This window comes from Oncorhynchus masou, chromosome 13 (assembly GCF_036934945.1).
Source record: "Oncorhynchus masou masou isolate Uvic2021 chromosome 13, UVic_Omas_1.1, whole genome shotgun sequence".
Taxonomy (NCBI): Eukaryota; Metazoa; Chordata; class Actinopteri; order Salmoniformes; family Salmonidae; genus Oncorhynchus; species Oncorhynchus masou.
The window spans coordinates 49,212,419-49,226,599 of NC_088224.1; the positions used below are offsets into that span (position 1 = coordinate 49,212,419).

Genomic DNA, 14,181 nt, shown 5'->3' on the forward strand with positions numbered 1-14,181 from the left:
ACCCATATTTCTCAGTCTAAAAACCTTACATCTCCTAAAATGTAGGCTGTAAAAATAGCTCAAGAGAACGTGCAACTCTCCAGCATTGCTCTCTTCAAACTACATATAGCATATTGGCTGATATTGCCCAGTAATACAATATAAGGGCTATGTAAGAATCTCTGGAATTTGAATTTCTTAAGTTGATTTTGTGCATTTGATATTACTTATAAAGCGTAACATTGTGTAACATTGCTGGGACCATGGCTGGCAAGAGTGCTGCGTCACTTATGCCTAAAATAACATTGCGGGACTGCGGTTGGGTTTGGGACCAGTTCTTGCGGTAATGTGTGTAGAAGGCCAGCAGGTGCGGGCGGAGCGGGATAAAGAAATCGGTCCAGCGCAGACCTCTACTGTGCATCATGACAGTGAAATCTGTAACATTACAGCAGTTTATTACTGTGTCAGTGTGAAAAGTAGGTAATTAGCTAGGGAAACTGACAGATCAATAACGTTACATTGCCGTTCTGACTAATTAAACTCACATTGCACTGAAAAAACATCAGAATATCAATCTTCAATTGTTGGCCGATGGTTTCATCATTTGATTCAGGTCTACTGTAATATAGGCAAAAAGAATAGCTAACGTTAGCCAAATTACATCAACTGGCGAAAGCTAGCCAAGTTCATTTACTTCTGAAAAGGGAAAAACAAAATCCTACAAAACATTTCTGTTCCAACAACAGCTGTTAGTAATAATAGCCAACTCAAATCGGTATCTGACAGATAACTAGAGTCAAGAGATGACTTGGCTGTGGTACCTACTCACTCGTGTAGCTTATTCATTCACCTCAGTCAAGAGGGGATAAAACATTAGCTAACTTTATATGTCAGTTACTAGGAGGCTAGTATCAGCTACATTTATGCCTTTACTAGACTACGGGGATATTTTATATATGAATGCTTCTGCTCAGTGTTTGAGATCAATTGACACTTTTTACCATGGCACTTTGAGATTTATTTTAAACTGCAAAACCCTTACGCACCAATGCACTTTGTATACCAGGGCTGGCTGGCCTTCTCTAGTCACTCGTAGGCTCAGTCACTGGTATACTTTCATTTACAAAGCCATTTTGGGTTTATTACCTTTTTATTTGTGCATTTTTATTGTTCAGAAATGTGGTGGGTACTCTCTTCGTTCGCTTGACTTTATCCTGCTAACTGTTCCAAATGTCCGAACTGAATTTGGTAAAAGGGCTTTTATGTACTCTGCGCCATCGTCTTGGAAGGCCTTACAAAATACTTTTAAACTGGAAGAACTTGTCCCGATTGGTGTTTTTAAATCACTGATGAAGGATTTTGAGGCTGATTCCCTGACTTGTCAATGTTTTTAATTTGCTGTTTTATACTCTTGTGAATTCAATGGTTTTTACTTGATTATTTGTAGTTTTTCATGATGTCTGTCTGTAATTTTTTAGTAATGACTTGGTGCTGCCTACCTTGGCCAGGGCGCTCTTGAAAAACATATTTTAATCTCAATGAGCCCTTCCTGGTTAAATAAAGGTTAAATAAAAAATACTATCTCAGCAATGAAAAAAAAACATTAGTTTAGTATTTTTTCTGTGAAGTTAAACAGTAGTTTCCTTGCCAGCTACAGTTGAAGTCGGTAATTTACATACACCTTCGCCAACTCCATTTAAACTCAGTTTTTTCACAATTCCTGACATTTAATCTTAGTAAAAATCCCCTGTTTTAGGTCAGTTAGGATCACCACTTTATTTTAAGAATGTGAAATGTCAGAATAATAGTAGAGAATGATTCATTTCAGGGATTGATTTGACAACATCCAGTGAAATTGGAGGGTGCGAAATTCAAAAACAGAAATACTCATAATAAAAATTCTGAAAACATACATGTGTAATACATCAAAATAAAGTTTAACTTCTTGTTAATCCAGTCCCAGTGTCAGATTTCAAAATGGCTTTACGGTGAAAGCAGACCATGCTATTATCTGAGGACAGCACCCCGCATACACATGAAAATCATATTTCGACCAGCCAGGCGCGACACAAAAGTCAGAAATACGATTTAATTCATGCCTTACCTTTGAAGATCTTTTTCTTTTGGCACTCCAAAATGTCCCAGAAACATCACAAATGGTCCTTTTCTTTGATAAATTCCTTCTTTATATCCGCAAAATGTCCATTTATTTGGCGCATTTGATTCAGAAAATACACCGGTTCCAACTCGCCCAACATGACTACAAAGTTTATAATAAGTTAACTGTAAACTTTTTCCAAACATTTTAAACAACATTCCTAATCCAAATTTAGGTATCCTAAAACGTAAATAATCAATCAAATTTAAGACAGGATAAACTGTGTTCAATACCGGACGAAAACAAAGTGAAGCACATTCCAGGTCGCGCGCACCAAAAGACTAGAGTCCACCTGGAGTGACACATGGAAAGAACAGGGCTACTTCTTCATTTCTCAAAAGAAAAACATCAACCAATTTCTAAAGACTGTTGACCTCTAGTGGAAGCCATAGTAACTGCAAGCAGATTCCTATTAAACAGTGCTTACCATAGAAACCTAATGGAAAACAGATCGACCAAAAAATAAAAATAAATCCCAGGGCGGATTGTGCTCGGGGTTTCGCCTGCCAAATCAGTTCTGTTATACCCACAGACAGTTTTACAAACTTCAGAGTGTTTTCCATCCAGACTAATAATATGCATATCCTAGCTTCTGGGCCTGAGTAGCAGGCAGTTTACTTTGGGCACACTTTTCATCCGGTCGTGAAAGTACTGCCCCCTATCCCTAAGAAGTTTTAATGACTCCAACCTAAGTGTATGTAAACTTCCGACTTCAACTGTACATCAGTCAACTAAAGAGTACCCAGTTTCTGCTCTGCTTCCTTTTAAGGTGAAAGAGCGCAACATACACATTGAACTATGCTAAACTCCCCCATGCTGGTCCAGAAGCATTGCCTTCACAAAGCATGTCAGCCCGCTCTGTGGTGTCCATGCGGTCTTAAATCCAAATTGTCTGAACCCCCCATCCCCAGTGAAAGTTGTGCCCCTGCAATTAGCAGTTTCTCGAATTCCAAACCCACAAACAATATCCTTCGCTGTCAGACTAGTTTAGCCTCCCTGGTGTGACAGAGCAAATAATAATGGAAGTGCCAGATAGTTTGATTTGTTCAGATAAGTGTCTGTGTGCGTTTCCACTCGGCTAAAGTGCCAAATTAGGGCAGTATAAAGTTGCTTTCGTCTTCTTTTGTTTCCGACCCAGTTGAGTGAGCAAGCCGGCAGACGGCCAGAGCTCCACCAGAGCTCAGCTTCCTGGAAACCTACCCTCATCAGAGCTATTGTATTAGAGCTCTCAAGCATAAAAGGTGAACATTATGCTGTGGGAATGTTTTTCAGCGGCAGGAACTGGAAGACTAGTCAGGATCAAGGGAAAGATGAACAGAGCAAAGCACAGAGAGTTCCTTGATGAAACCTGCTCCAGAGGGCTCAGGACCTTACACTGGGGCAAATTTTCACCTTCCAACAGTCTCTGAATGTCCTTGAGTGGCCCACCTAGAGCCCAGACTTGAACCCGGTCGAACATCTCCAGAGATACCTGGAAATAGCTGTGCAGCGACGTTCCCAATCCAAGCTGACCGAGCTTGAGAGGATCTGCAGAGAAGAATGGGAGAAACTCCCCAAATACAGGTGTGCCAAGCTTGTATCGTCATACCCAAGAAGACTTTAGGCTGTAATCGCTGTCAAAGCTGCTTCAACAAAGTGCTGCGTAAAGGGTCTGAATACTTATTTAAATGTGATTTCAGATTTTTATACATTTGCAAAAGAAATGGTGCTTTGTCATTGTGAGGTATTGTTGTGTCGATTGATGAGGGGGAAAAATGATTTAATACATTTTAGAATAAGACTAAATTAACAAAATGTGGAAAAGGGGTCTGAATACTTTGTGAATGTAGCATATAGTATCCTACAGTAGAAACGACAACACGATATACAGGAAGAAAAGGCACTTACTTTGATAGAAAAGCACACATGTGCAAAGTTATAATTTGTAAGGAAAACAACAATGAAGGCAATGTAGGCGCTAGCCAGAAAATGTGTCAGGGGGAAAAAGTTTGTGCAAGGCCTGTTCTGACTGGAGATGTGTAATGTCTTCATATTTGATCTGGAGAAACACTGGGGAATTGCTTGGGCTCTCGTGAAACATAAATTGTCCATAACAGTGAAATGTTCCTGGTTTGAGAGAAGCTTTTCCAGGAGAGAAATCACTTTGTTCAATGAAGCCTGATCACTGTTAGTGCACGTATAGTGATGGGTCAGGTTAGTGTATTAGAAACATTGTCACCTCATGACCTGGATCATCCACTCTTTTCCCTGTCTTTGGAAGCACTCATTGGCAAGGTCAATTGATTTATTCAGTCTAACCAAATAATCCAAGCAGCTCTCTGACTGTCTTGGTAAGGCTTCATAGAAGTATCCTAATGGAATTGTGGATTAGATTGCCTCCAAAGTGCCGCTCGGGATGTTGTATATGGTTTCAGGTTCTCTGTTTATATTAACAAGGGGGTTCCATGGTGCCCAATCCTGACTATGTCTTTAGCCCGCCCCATTCGTCTGTCCTGTATCTCTTGCCTCTGTTCTGATATACTGCATCCCTTCTTTTTCAAGTAAGCTTGCATCATTTCTTGTCATTCAGTCACTGTGCACCGGTCTGTGCAATCACCCCTGAAGTTGTGGTTCTTTGACGTCTGATTTCAGAATTAGGTTGAAATTTGATCATTCAGGTATTTGTGTTACGGGCTGGGGAGGGAATGGAGCACACCTGCTAGGCTAGCAGCAACTTGTTTTCTTATTTCACTGCCCAGTTGTTTGTCTAACTCTGCTAGGGATTGCAATTGGGTTTGGTTTTCATTTTCGCCTCCTATGGGCATCTGATTCAGGAAGTGGGCAGTTCCGTTGTTTCACTTTCGTTTTGTACTACATTGCCTTATAACAACAGGTAAATAGGTATTGTTCAGTGCAATCATAATGTATACAATATTGGTTGAATCAAGTGAGACATTTCAGAAGATTTGATTAGCAAACAGCTAAATAAATTCATACTTACTGCATCTTTAAAAGCTGAATGGGGAATAATCAATGAGACTCACCAGGTTGACTGTCATAGAGGGCTTCCTTTGCATCTAGGTTCTGAGGAGAGAGAGAGAGAGATAGGGAAAGACTTATTAAGAGGCCTATTGGCACGGTTGACTTTTCAATTGAATGTAACAAAACAAACCAGCACTCGGCTCAATTAAGACACAGTCAGAGAGCAATTCCTGCACCGTGGCTGTCAACCTGTAGCTGCCTGCAACAGACCATGGAAGAATGAGGAAATCAATCACAGCTTTGAAGAGTCTTTTCACCTCCCATCTTTCAGAAGAAGACATGTGTCAGTCTTTGGGGAGGAAGGAAGACTGTATAGCCTACAGTTCTGGTAAGTCTCAGGAATTCTGCAGCAAAAGCAGAGTGGTAACAGATAATGAGGAGAGAGAGTAAGAAATGTTTTGATTTATTTCTACCTCTAGACTAACAATTACTCCCCTCCTGAGCTCGGCAGGTCCCTTTGGAGAGGAGCACAATTTAAACAAGTCGTAAATTCAAAGTGAGGCGGGTGTGGCACCTCGTTTTGGCATCACCGGGGCAACCAGGGGAGGGGCGAGGACAGTCAACGGAGCCATCAGAGGAAAGCCATCTATTACCCTCTCTCGGGAGATGACCACTAAGAACTATTAGAACAACACCGACCAGAGATATTCATTTAGCTCATAGAGAGAGATGTCCTAACCCTGGCTGAGCTGCTGCCTGACCCCTGTCACAACAGAACCTTCCTTTGACTCACCTGTCACTTGCTTCTCCCTATTCCCTTCATTCCCTATAATATTCATCAAACCTTAATATGAGTCTAACAAGTACTGTATATAGCAGAGGCATTTGAATAATAGGATGCTAAGATTGAAGACAAGCGGCAGGCAGCAAAAGAATGATAAATCTTCCATGATGCTTGTTCACTTGCATGTACTTTGTGTTGTCAGATTTGGGTGTGATCAGAGTGAGACACAGATTTATGCATCGGAAGACAAGATACATCCAGAGCTGATTTAATTCAGTGCCATTGGTGGATAAAAAGACATTGGCTTTAATTGGGCTCAGTAGCTTAAGTCTGCCATGGGTTTCTCAATCTTCATACTGCTTTCCTCTGAAGCTCGTTTCTAAGGAGAGGTGCTAACATCCTCAGACTGCCTTATATGAGATGAATAGCCTATATATTACTTATATATTATATCATCCCATCCCCTGATTCTTAGAATATTTTCAACACAATGTTTCTAATAAAAAGTGATGCAGTAGGTCTCTCCTCAACTCTTAGCCAAGAGAGACTGGCATGCGTAACATTTAAAATCAGCCCTCTGATTACAATGCAAGAGGTGCCGCCCTGTTCTGGGCCAGCTGTCGCTTAACTAGGTCTTTCCTTGCAGCACTTGACCACACACTAATTTATTATTATTTATTCATTATTTTACCTTTATTAAACTAGGCAAGTCAGTTAAGAACAAATTCTTATTTTCAATGACGATCTAGGAACAGTGGGTGAACTGCCTTGTTCAGGGGCAGAATGACAGATTTTTACCTTGTCAGCTCGGGGATTCGATCTTCGATCTTTTGGTTACAAGTCCAATGCTCTAACCACTAGGCTACCTGCCGCCCACTAATTAAGGTACGACAAAATTAGAGCCTGCGGGACTTGATTTTTGGCGTGTGGTGAGCATCTCTTTATTATGGACAGACTCTTTACAACTATTGATTCTATACGTTTTGACCATGACTGTTTAAAAGCTAAGGTAACGCCGAGGAATTTAGTCTCCTCAACAAGTTCAACAGCCACACCATTCAATACCAGATTCAGCTTAGGTCTATAACTTAGGGAATGATTTGTACCAAATACAATGCTCTTAGTTTTAAAGATGTTCAGGACCAGTTTATTACTGGCCATCCAATCCAAAATAGACTGCAACACTTTTCTAAGGGTTTCAGTGACTTCATTAGCTGTGGTTAATGATGCTTATATGGTTGAATCATCAGCATACTCACATGCTTTGTTTAATGCCAGTGGCAAAAATAGAAAATAGAGGGCCTAGAGAGGTGCCCTGTGGTACAACACACTTTACATGTTTGACATTAAAGAAGCTTCCATTAAAGAAACCCCTTTGTATTCTATTAGATAGATAGCTCTAAATCCACGATATGACAGGTTGAAAAGCCATAACACAATTATTATTTTTTTGGGACATGGTGAATGCCCTTCTCTATAAGCTTGCTGAAAGTCTGCTGTTAATTTGATTACAGAGAAATAGCATAGTATTTGGTCAACAACAAAAAATCCAACAGTTTGCTAAGAGCTGGCCGCAAGCTGATAGGTCTGCTGTTAGAATCGGTAAAGGACACTTGACCAATCTTGGGTAGCAGAATTACTTTGGCTTCCCTCCAGGCCTGCGGATAAAGACTTTCCTCTAGGCTCAGATTAAAAATAAAAGTCAGCTACCATTCCCAGTACCGTTCCTTCTGAGTTAATAATGCCAGGAGGTTTGTCATTACTGATCGAAACAATTTTTCCACATCTCCCACACTAACTTTACAAAATTGGAACTTGCAATGTTGTTCTTTCATTATTAGTTTTAAATGAATGAATACGATGGAAGTAATCATTAAAATAATTGCCAACATCAAATGTTGAATAAGCCATATGATTCGATGAAAGATGGAGTTGAATGAATTTCATTTAAAGTACTGGATATAGCCACTATTCTTTTATTTATTTTTTATTTAACCTTTATTTAACTAGGCAAGTCAGTTAAGAACAAATTCTTATTTACAATGACGGCCTACCGGGGAACAGTGGATTAACTGCCTTGTTCAGGGTCAGAACAGCAGATTTTTACCTTGTAACCTTTTGGTTACTGGCCCAACGCTCTAACCACTAGGCTAACAGCCGATCACTGTGATCCAATGGGTACGGAACCAGCTAGAGCATTGTTCCCCAATATTAGTAAAAATTTGATCGATACATGTGGATGATCTTGTTCCTGTAGTGTTTGTCAACACCCTGGTAAATTGATTTATAACCTGGACCAGATTACAGGCACTGGTTACCGTGAGAAACTTGCTCTTGAGTGGACAGATTGATGAGAACCAGTCAATATTCAGGTCCCCAAGAAAGTAGTTTTGTTTACATCAAATCAAATTGTATTTCTCACATGCGCTGAATACAATAGGTGTAGACCTTAGGGTGAAATGCTTACTTTACAAGCCCTTAACCAACAATACAGTTTTTTTAAATAAAGTGAAGTAAAAATAAAATGTAAATAAACAAATAATTAAAGAGCAACAGTAAAATAACAGCGGTGAGGCTATATACAGTACCGGTACAGAGTGAATGTGTGGGGGCACAGGTCATGGAGGTAATATGTACATGTAGGTAGGGTTGAAGTGACTATGCATAGATAATAAACAGAGTAGCAGCAGCGTAAAAGAGGGGGCGGCACAATGCAAATAGTCTGGGTAGCCATTTGATTAGCTGTTCAGGAGTCTTATGGCTTGGGGGTAGAAGCTGTTAAGAAGCCTCACAAACCTAGAATTGGCGCTCCAGTACCACATGCCATGCGGTAGCAGAGAGAACGTTCAATGGCTAGGTTGGCTGGAGTCTGACAATTTTTAGGGTCTTCCTCTGACACCGCCTAGTATAGAGATCCTGGATGGCAGGGAGCTTGGCCCCAGTGATGTACTGGGCCGTACGCACTACCCTAGGTAGTGCGTACTACCCTAGGCAGTTGCCATACCAGGCAGTGATGCAACCAGTCAGGATGCTCTCAATGGTGCAGCTGTAGAACTTTTTGAGGATCTGAGACCAATGCCAAATCTTTTCAGTCTCCTGGGGGGGAATAGGATTTGTCGTGCCCTCTTCACAAATGTCTTGGTGTGTTTGGACCACGATAGTTTGTTGGTGATGTGGACACCAAGGAACTTGAAGCTCTCAACCTGCACCATTACAGCCCTGTCGATGAGAATGGGGGCATGCCTGGTCCTCCTTTTCCTGTAGTCCACAATCATCTTCTTTGTCTTGATCACGTTGAGGGAAAGGTTGTTATCCTGGCACAACAGGAAGTCCAGGATCCAGTTGCAAAGGGAGGTGTTTAGTCCCAGGATCATTAGCTTAATGATGAGCATTGACTATACTGAGCTGTAGTCAATGAATAGCATTCTCACGTAGGAGTTCCTTTTGTCCAAGTGGGAAAGGGAAGTGTGGAGTGCAATAGAGATTGCATCATCTGTGGATCTGTTTTGGCGGAACGCAAATTGGACTGGGTCTAGGGTTTCTGGGATAACAGTGTTGATGTGAGCCATGCCCAGCCTTTCAAAGCACTTCATGGCTACAGACGATAGTGCTACGGGTCGGGAAGTCATTTAGGCAGGTTACCTTAGTGCTTTGTCACAGCCGGCCGTGACTGGGAGACCAATGAGGCGGCGCACAATTGTCTGTGTTAGGGGAGGATTTGGCCGTAACGTCCTTGTCCCATCGCGCTCTAGCGACTTCTTATGGCGTGCCAGGCGTCTGCAAGTTGACTTTCATTTCCAGTTATACAGTGTTTCCGAGGAGTGTCAAGAAGCAGTGTGGCTTAGCAGGGTTGTGTTTCGGAGGACGCATGGCTCTCTACCTTTGCCTATCCTGAGTCAGTATGGGAGTTGCAGCAATTGGACAAGACTAACTGCAAATTGGGCAGAAAAGTACTATATATAACTCTCCCTTATTCTGCTTTCAACAGGAAGTGACTGAGACGCACCTGTCTTATAGTTTTTGCGGTTGATAAAGAAAGCTACATTTGTATAGTGGTTGTTGTGGTCAAGTCAATTCTACCTTGTCAATGTTAAGTTATTTTAAATAATTCTGGACAGTCAGCTGGCTAACTCATGGATCCAGCTTTCTGGAACAGCCCACATGATTGTGGTAAATATATAATGCCTTCAGAAAGTATTGACACCCCTTGACTTTTTCCACATTTTATTGTATTTCAAAGTGGGATTAATATGGATTTAATTGCATTTTGTCTGTGTTATGCTCTAGTCAGTTTATTTTTATCTTTAAAAACTCCCTAGTACTTGTCGATTACAAGCACACCGATAACATAATGCAGCCACAACTATGCTTGAAAATATAAACAGTGGTACTCAGTGATGTGTTGTGTTAGATTAGCCACAACTTTTTCCAACATGTCTCTGGACCTACTCACTGCCACAGTCATACTCTGGACCGAGTTTTGTACCGTGGAATAAATAGTGGATCTTAATGTTTTCCTCATAATCCTGGACTATCGGACCACCATTTAATACATTTGCAATCACAACAAATAATCTGCTCAGACCCCAACCAAGGAGCATCAAAAGCTGTGCTATAAATTCACAGACAACCCAAAGATTCCTTGATGCCCTTCCAGACTCCCTCTGCCTACCCAAGGACTTCAGAGGACAAAAATCGGTTAACCACCTAATGGAGGAACTAAATGTCATTTTGCGTAATACCCTAGATGCAGACGCACCCCCAAAAACAAAAAAACATTTGTCATAAGAAGCTAGCTCCCTGGTATACAGAAAATACCCGAGCTCTGAAGAAAGCTCCCAGATAATTGGAACGGAAATGGCGCTACACCAAACAGGACTTCTTCCGATTCGCTTGGAAAGACAGTACCGTGCAGTATCGAAGAGCTCTCACAGCTGCTCGATCATCCTATTTTCCAACTTAATTGAGGAGAATAAGAACAATCCTAAAATAATTTTTGTTACTGTCGCAAAGCTAACAAAAAGCAGCATTGCCCAAGAGAGGATGGCTTTCACTTCAGCAGTGATAAATTCATGAACTTCTTTAAGGAAAAGATCATGATCATTAGAAAGCAAATTACGGACGTCTCTTTAAATCTGCATATTTCTCTAAAGCTCAGTTGTCCTCAGTCTGCACAACACTGCCAGGACCTAGGATCAAGGGAGAGACTCAAGATTTCTAATACTATATCTCTTGAAACATTGATGAAATCAGTCATGGCCTCGAAACCATCAAGCTGCATACTGGACCCTATTCCAAATAAACTACTGAAAAAGAGCTGCTTCCTGTGCTTAGCCCTCCTATGTTGAACATAATAAACAGCTCCCTATCCACCGGATGTGTACCAAACTCACTAAGTGGCAGTAATAAAGCCTCTCTTGAAAAAGTCAAAACTTGACCCGGAAAAAAAAAAACTATAGGCCTATATCAAATCTCCCATTCCTCTCAAAAATCTTAGACAAAGCTGTTGCGAAACAACTCACTGCATTCCTGAAGACTAACAATGTATAAGAAATGCTTCAGTCTGGGTTTAGACCCCATCATAGCACTGAGACTGCACTCGTGAAGGTGGTAAATGACCTTTTAATGGCGTCAGACCAAGGCTCTGCATCTGTCCTCGTGCTCCTAGACCTTAGTGTGGCTTTTGATACCATCGATGACCACATTCTTTTGGAGAGATTGGAAACCCAAATTGGTCTACACGGAAAAGTTCTGGCCTGGTTTAGATCTTATCTGTCGGAAAGATATCAGTTTGTCTCTGTGGATGGTTAGTCCTCTGACAAATCGACTGTACATTTCGGTGTTCCTCAAGGTTCCGTTTTAGGACCTCTACTGTTTTCAATATATATTTGACCTCTTGGTGATGTCATTCGGGAAAATAATGAAACATGGTGAAGCCCCAGAATTTTCTTCCCTGGAAGCCTGTGTTTCAGACATTCAGGCATTTTTTTTACTTTTAAACTTGGACAAAACAGAGATGCTAGGTCGAGGTCCCAAGAAAAAAAAGAGATCTTCTGTTGGACCTGACAATTAATCTTGATGGTTGTACGTCTCAAATAAAACTGTAAAGGACCTCAGCGTTTCTCTGGACCCTGATCTCTCTTTTGACTAACATACAGACTGTTTCAAGGACAGTTTTTTTTCCATCTACGTAACATTGCAAAAATCAGAAACTTTGTCCAAAAATGATGTCACTTCTAGATTAGACTACTGCAATGCTCTACTTCCCGGCTACCCAGATAAAGCACTAAATACACTTCAGTTAGTGCTAAACACAGCTGCTATAATCTTGACTAGAACCCCAAAGGTTGATCATATTACTCCAGTGCTAGCCTCTCTACACTGGCTTCCTGTTAAGGAGGGCTGATTTCAAGGTTTTACTGATAACCTACAAAGGATTACATGGGCTTGCTCCTACCCATCTTTCCGATTTGGTCCTGCCATACATACCTACACGTACGCTACGGGCACAAGACGTAGGCCTCCATAGTCCCTAGAATTTCTAAGCAAACAGCTGGAGGCAGGGCTTTCTCCTTTAGAACTCCATTTTTATGGAATGGTCTGCCTATCTAACCCTATTACGGGGGCTGAGTCACTGGCTTACTGGTGCTCTTCTATGCCATCCCTAAGAGGGTTGAGTCTCTGACGTGATATTCCTATCCGGGTTGGCGCCCCCCTTGGGTTCGTGCCGTGGGGGAGATCTTCATGGGCTATACTCGGCCATGTCTCAGGGTAGTTGAAGATATCCCTCTAGCGGTGTGGGGTTGGGGGTGGTGTGAGGGCAGTGCTTTGGCAAAGTGGGTGGTGTTATATCCTGCCTGGTTGGCCTTGTCCGGGGGTATAGTCGGACAGGGCCACAGTGTCTCCCGACCCCTCCTATCTCAGCCTCCATTAATTATGCTGCAAAAGTTTGTGTCGGCGGGTTGGGGTCAGTCTGTTATATCTGGAGTATCTCTCCTGTCTCATCTGGTGTCCTGTGTGAATTTAAGTATGCTCCCTCTAATTATCTCTCTGGCCTGATGACTCCTTGCTGTCCCCAGTCCACCTGGACATGCTGCTGCTCCAGTTTCAACTGTTCTGCCTGCGGCTATGGAACCCTACCCTATTCACCGGACATACTACCTTGTCCCAGACCTGCTGTTTTCGACTCTCTTTCTCTACCGCACCTGCTGTCTCTCACTCTGAATAATCAACTATCAAAAGCCAACTGACATTTACTCCTGAGGTGCTGACCTGTTGCACCCTCTACAAACACTGTGATTATTATTATTTGACCCTGCTGGTCATCTATGAACGTTTGAACATCTTGGTCATGTACTGTTATAATCTCCACCCGGCATGGCCAGAAGAAGACTGGCCACCCCTCAGAGCCTGGGTCCTCTCTAGGTTTCTACCTAGGTTCCTGCCTTTCTAGAGAGTTGTTCACCGCCATCGTGCTTCAACATCTGCATTGCTTGCTGTTTGGGGTTTTAAGATGGGTTTCTGTATTGCACTTTGTGACACCATCTGATGTAAAAAGGGCTTTATAAAAAAATTGATTGATTGATTTGATTTATGGTAAATCCCTTTGTAGTGACTGAGTGTATTGATACAACATCAAAAGTGTAATTTAATTACTTCACCATGCTCAAAGTTATATTCAATTTTATTTTTTCCCCACCAATAGGTGCCCTTTGCGAAGCATTGGACAACATCCCTGGTCTTTGTGGTTGAATTTGTGTTTTGAAATGTACTGCTAGACTGAAGGACCGTGGCGTAGAGAAATGAGGAAGTAGAATAGTGGTTAGAGCATTGGGCCAGTAAACAAAAGGTCGCTGGTTCGAATCCCCGAGCTGAGAGGTTTACAGATCTGTCGATGTGCCTTTGAGCAAGGAACATAACCCTAATTACTCCAGGGTCGCCGGTGAAAATGGCAGACCCTAGCCATGACTCCACTCTCCAAGAGAAAAAAAAACACATTTCCAATTCACACATGCGCATTAACACACACACAAAAGCTCCCACCTAATTGTATTATACACCATTGATGACAATTCCATATACACAGATGTTTACGTGTCTTTTTGTCAAGAAAAACTTTTGTGGAAGGTACTGAGCTCCATACAGACCCCCTCGCGCACACTCAACGCCGTCACCGAGTTGAGCGAGCTGTAGCCTATTGGCTGTTTGTGTTTGAGTCTTTTATTTTAATAAAGAATGGGAAACAATGTTGTATCTATTTCCTGCTTTTACTTAAATCATGTAGCTGTTCTTTAGGCAA

The 14,181-nt window shown here is 41.7% G+C and overlaps 1 protein-coding gene across 1 annotated transcript in view; it reads right to left on the reverse strand.

Annotated features, from left to right (window-relative positions):
• Positions 1 to 14,181, reverse strand: part of LOC135551471 (beta-1,3-glucosyltransferase-like) — a 158,722-nt gene that overhangs the window by 96,113 nt on the left and 48,428 nt on the right. Inside the window, exon 3 of the mRNA XM_064982680.1 lies at positions 5,161 to 5,200. Within this exon, the coding sequence (XP_064838752.1) occupies positions 5,161 to 5,200 (40 nt within the window). The remainder of the gene's footprint in view (positions 1 to 5,160; positions 5,201 to 14,181) is intronic.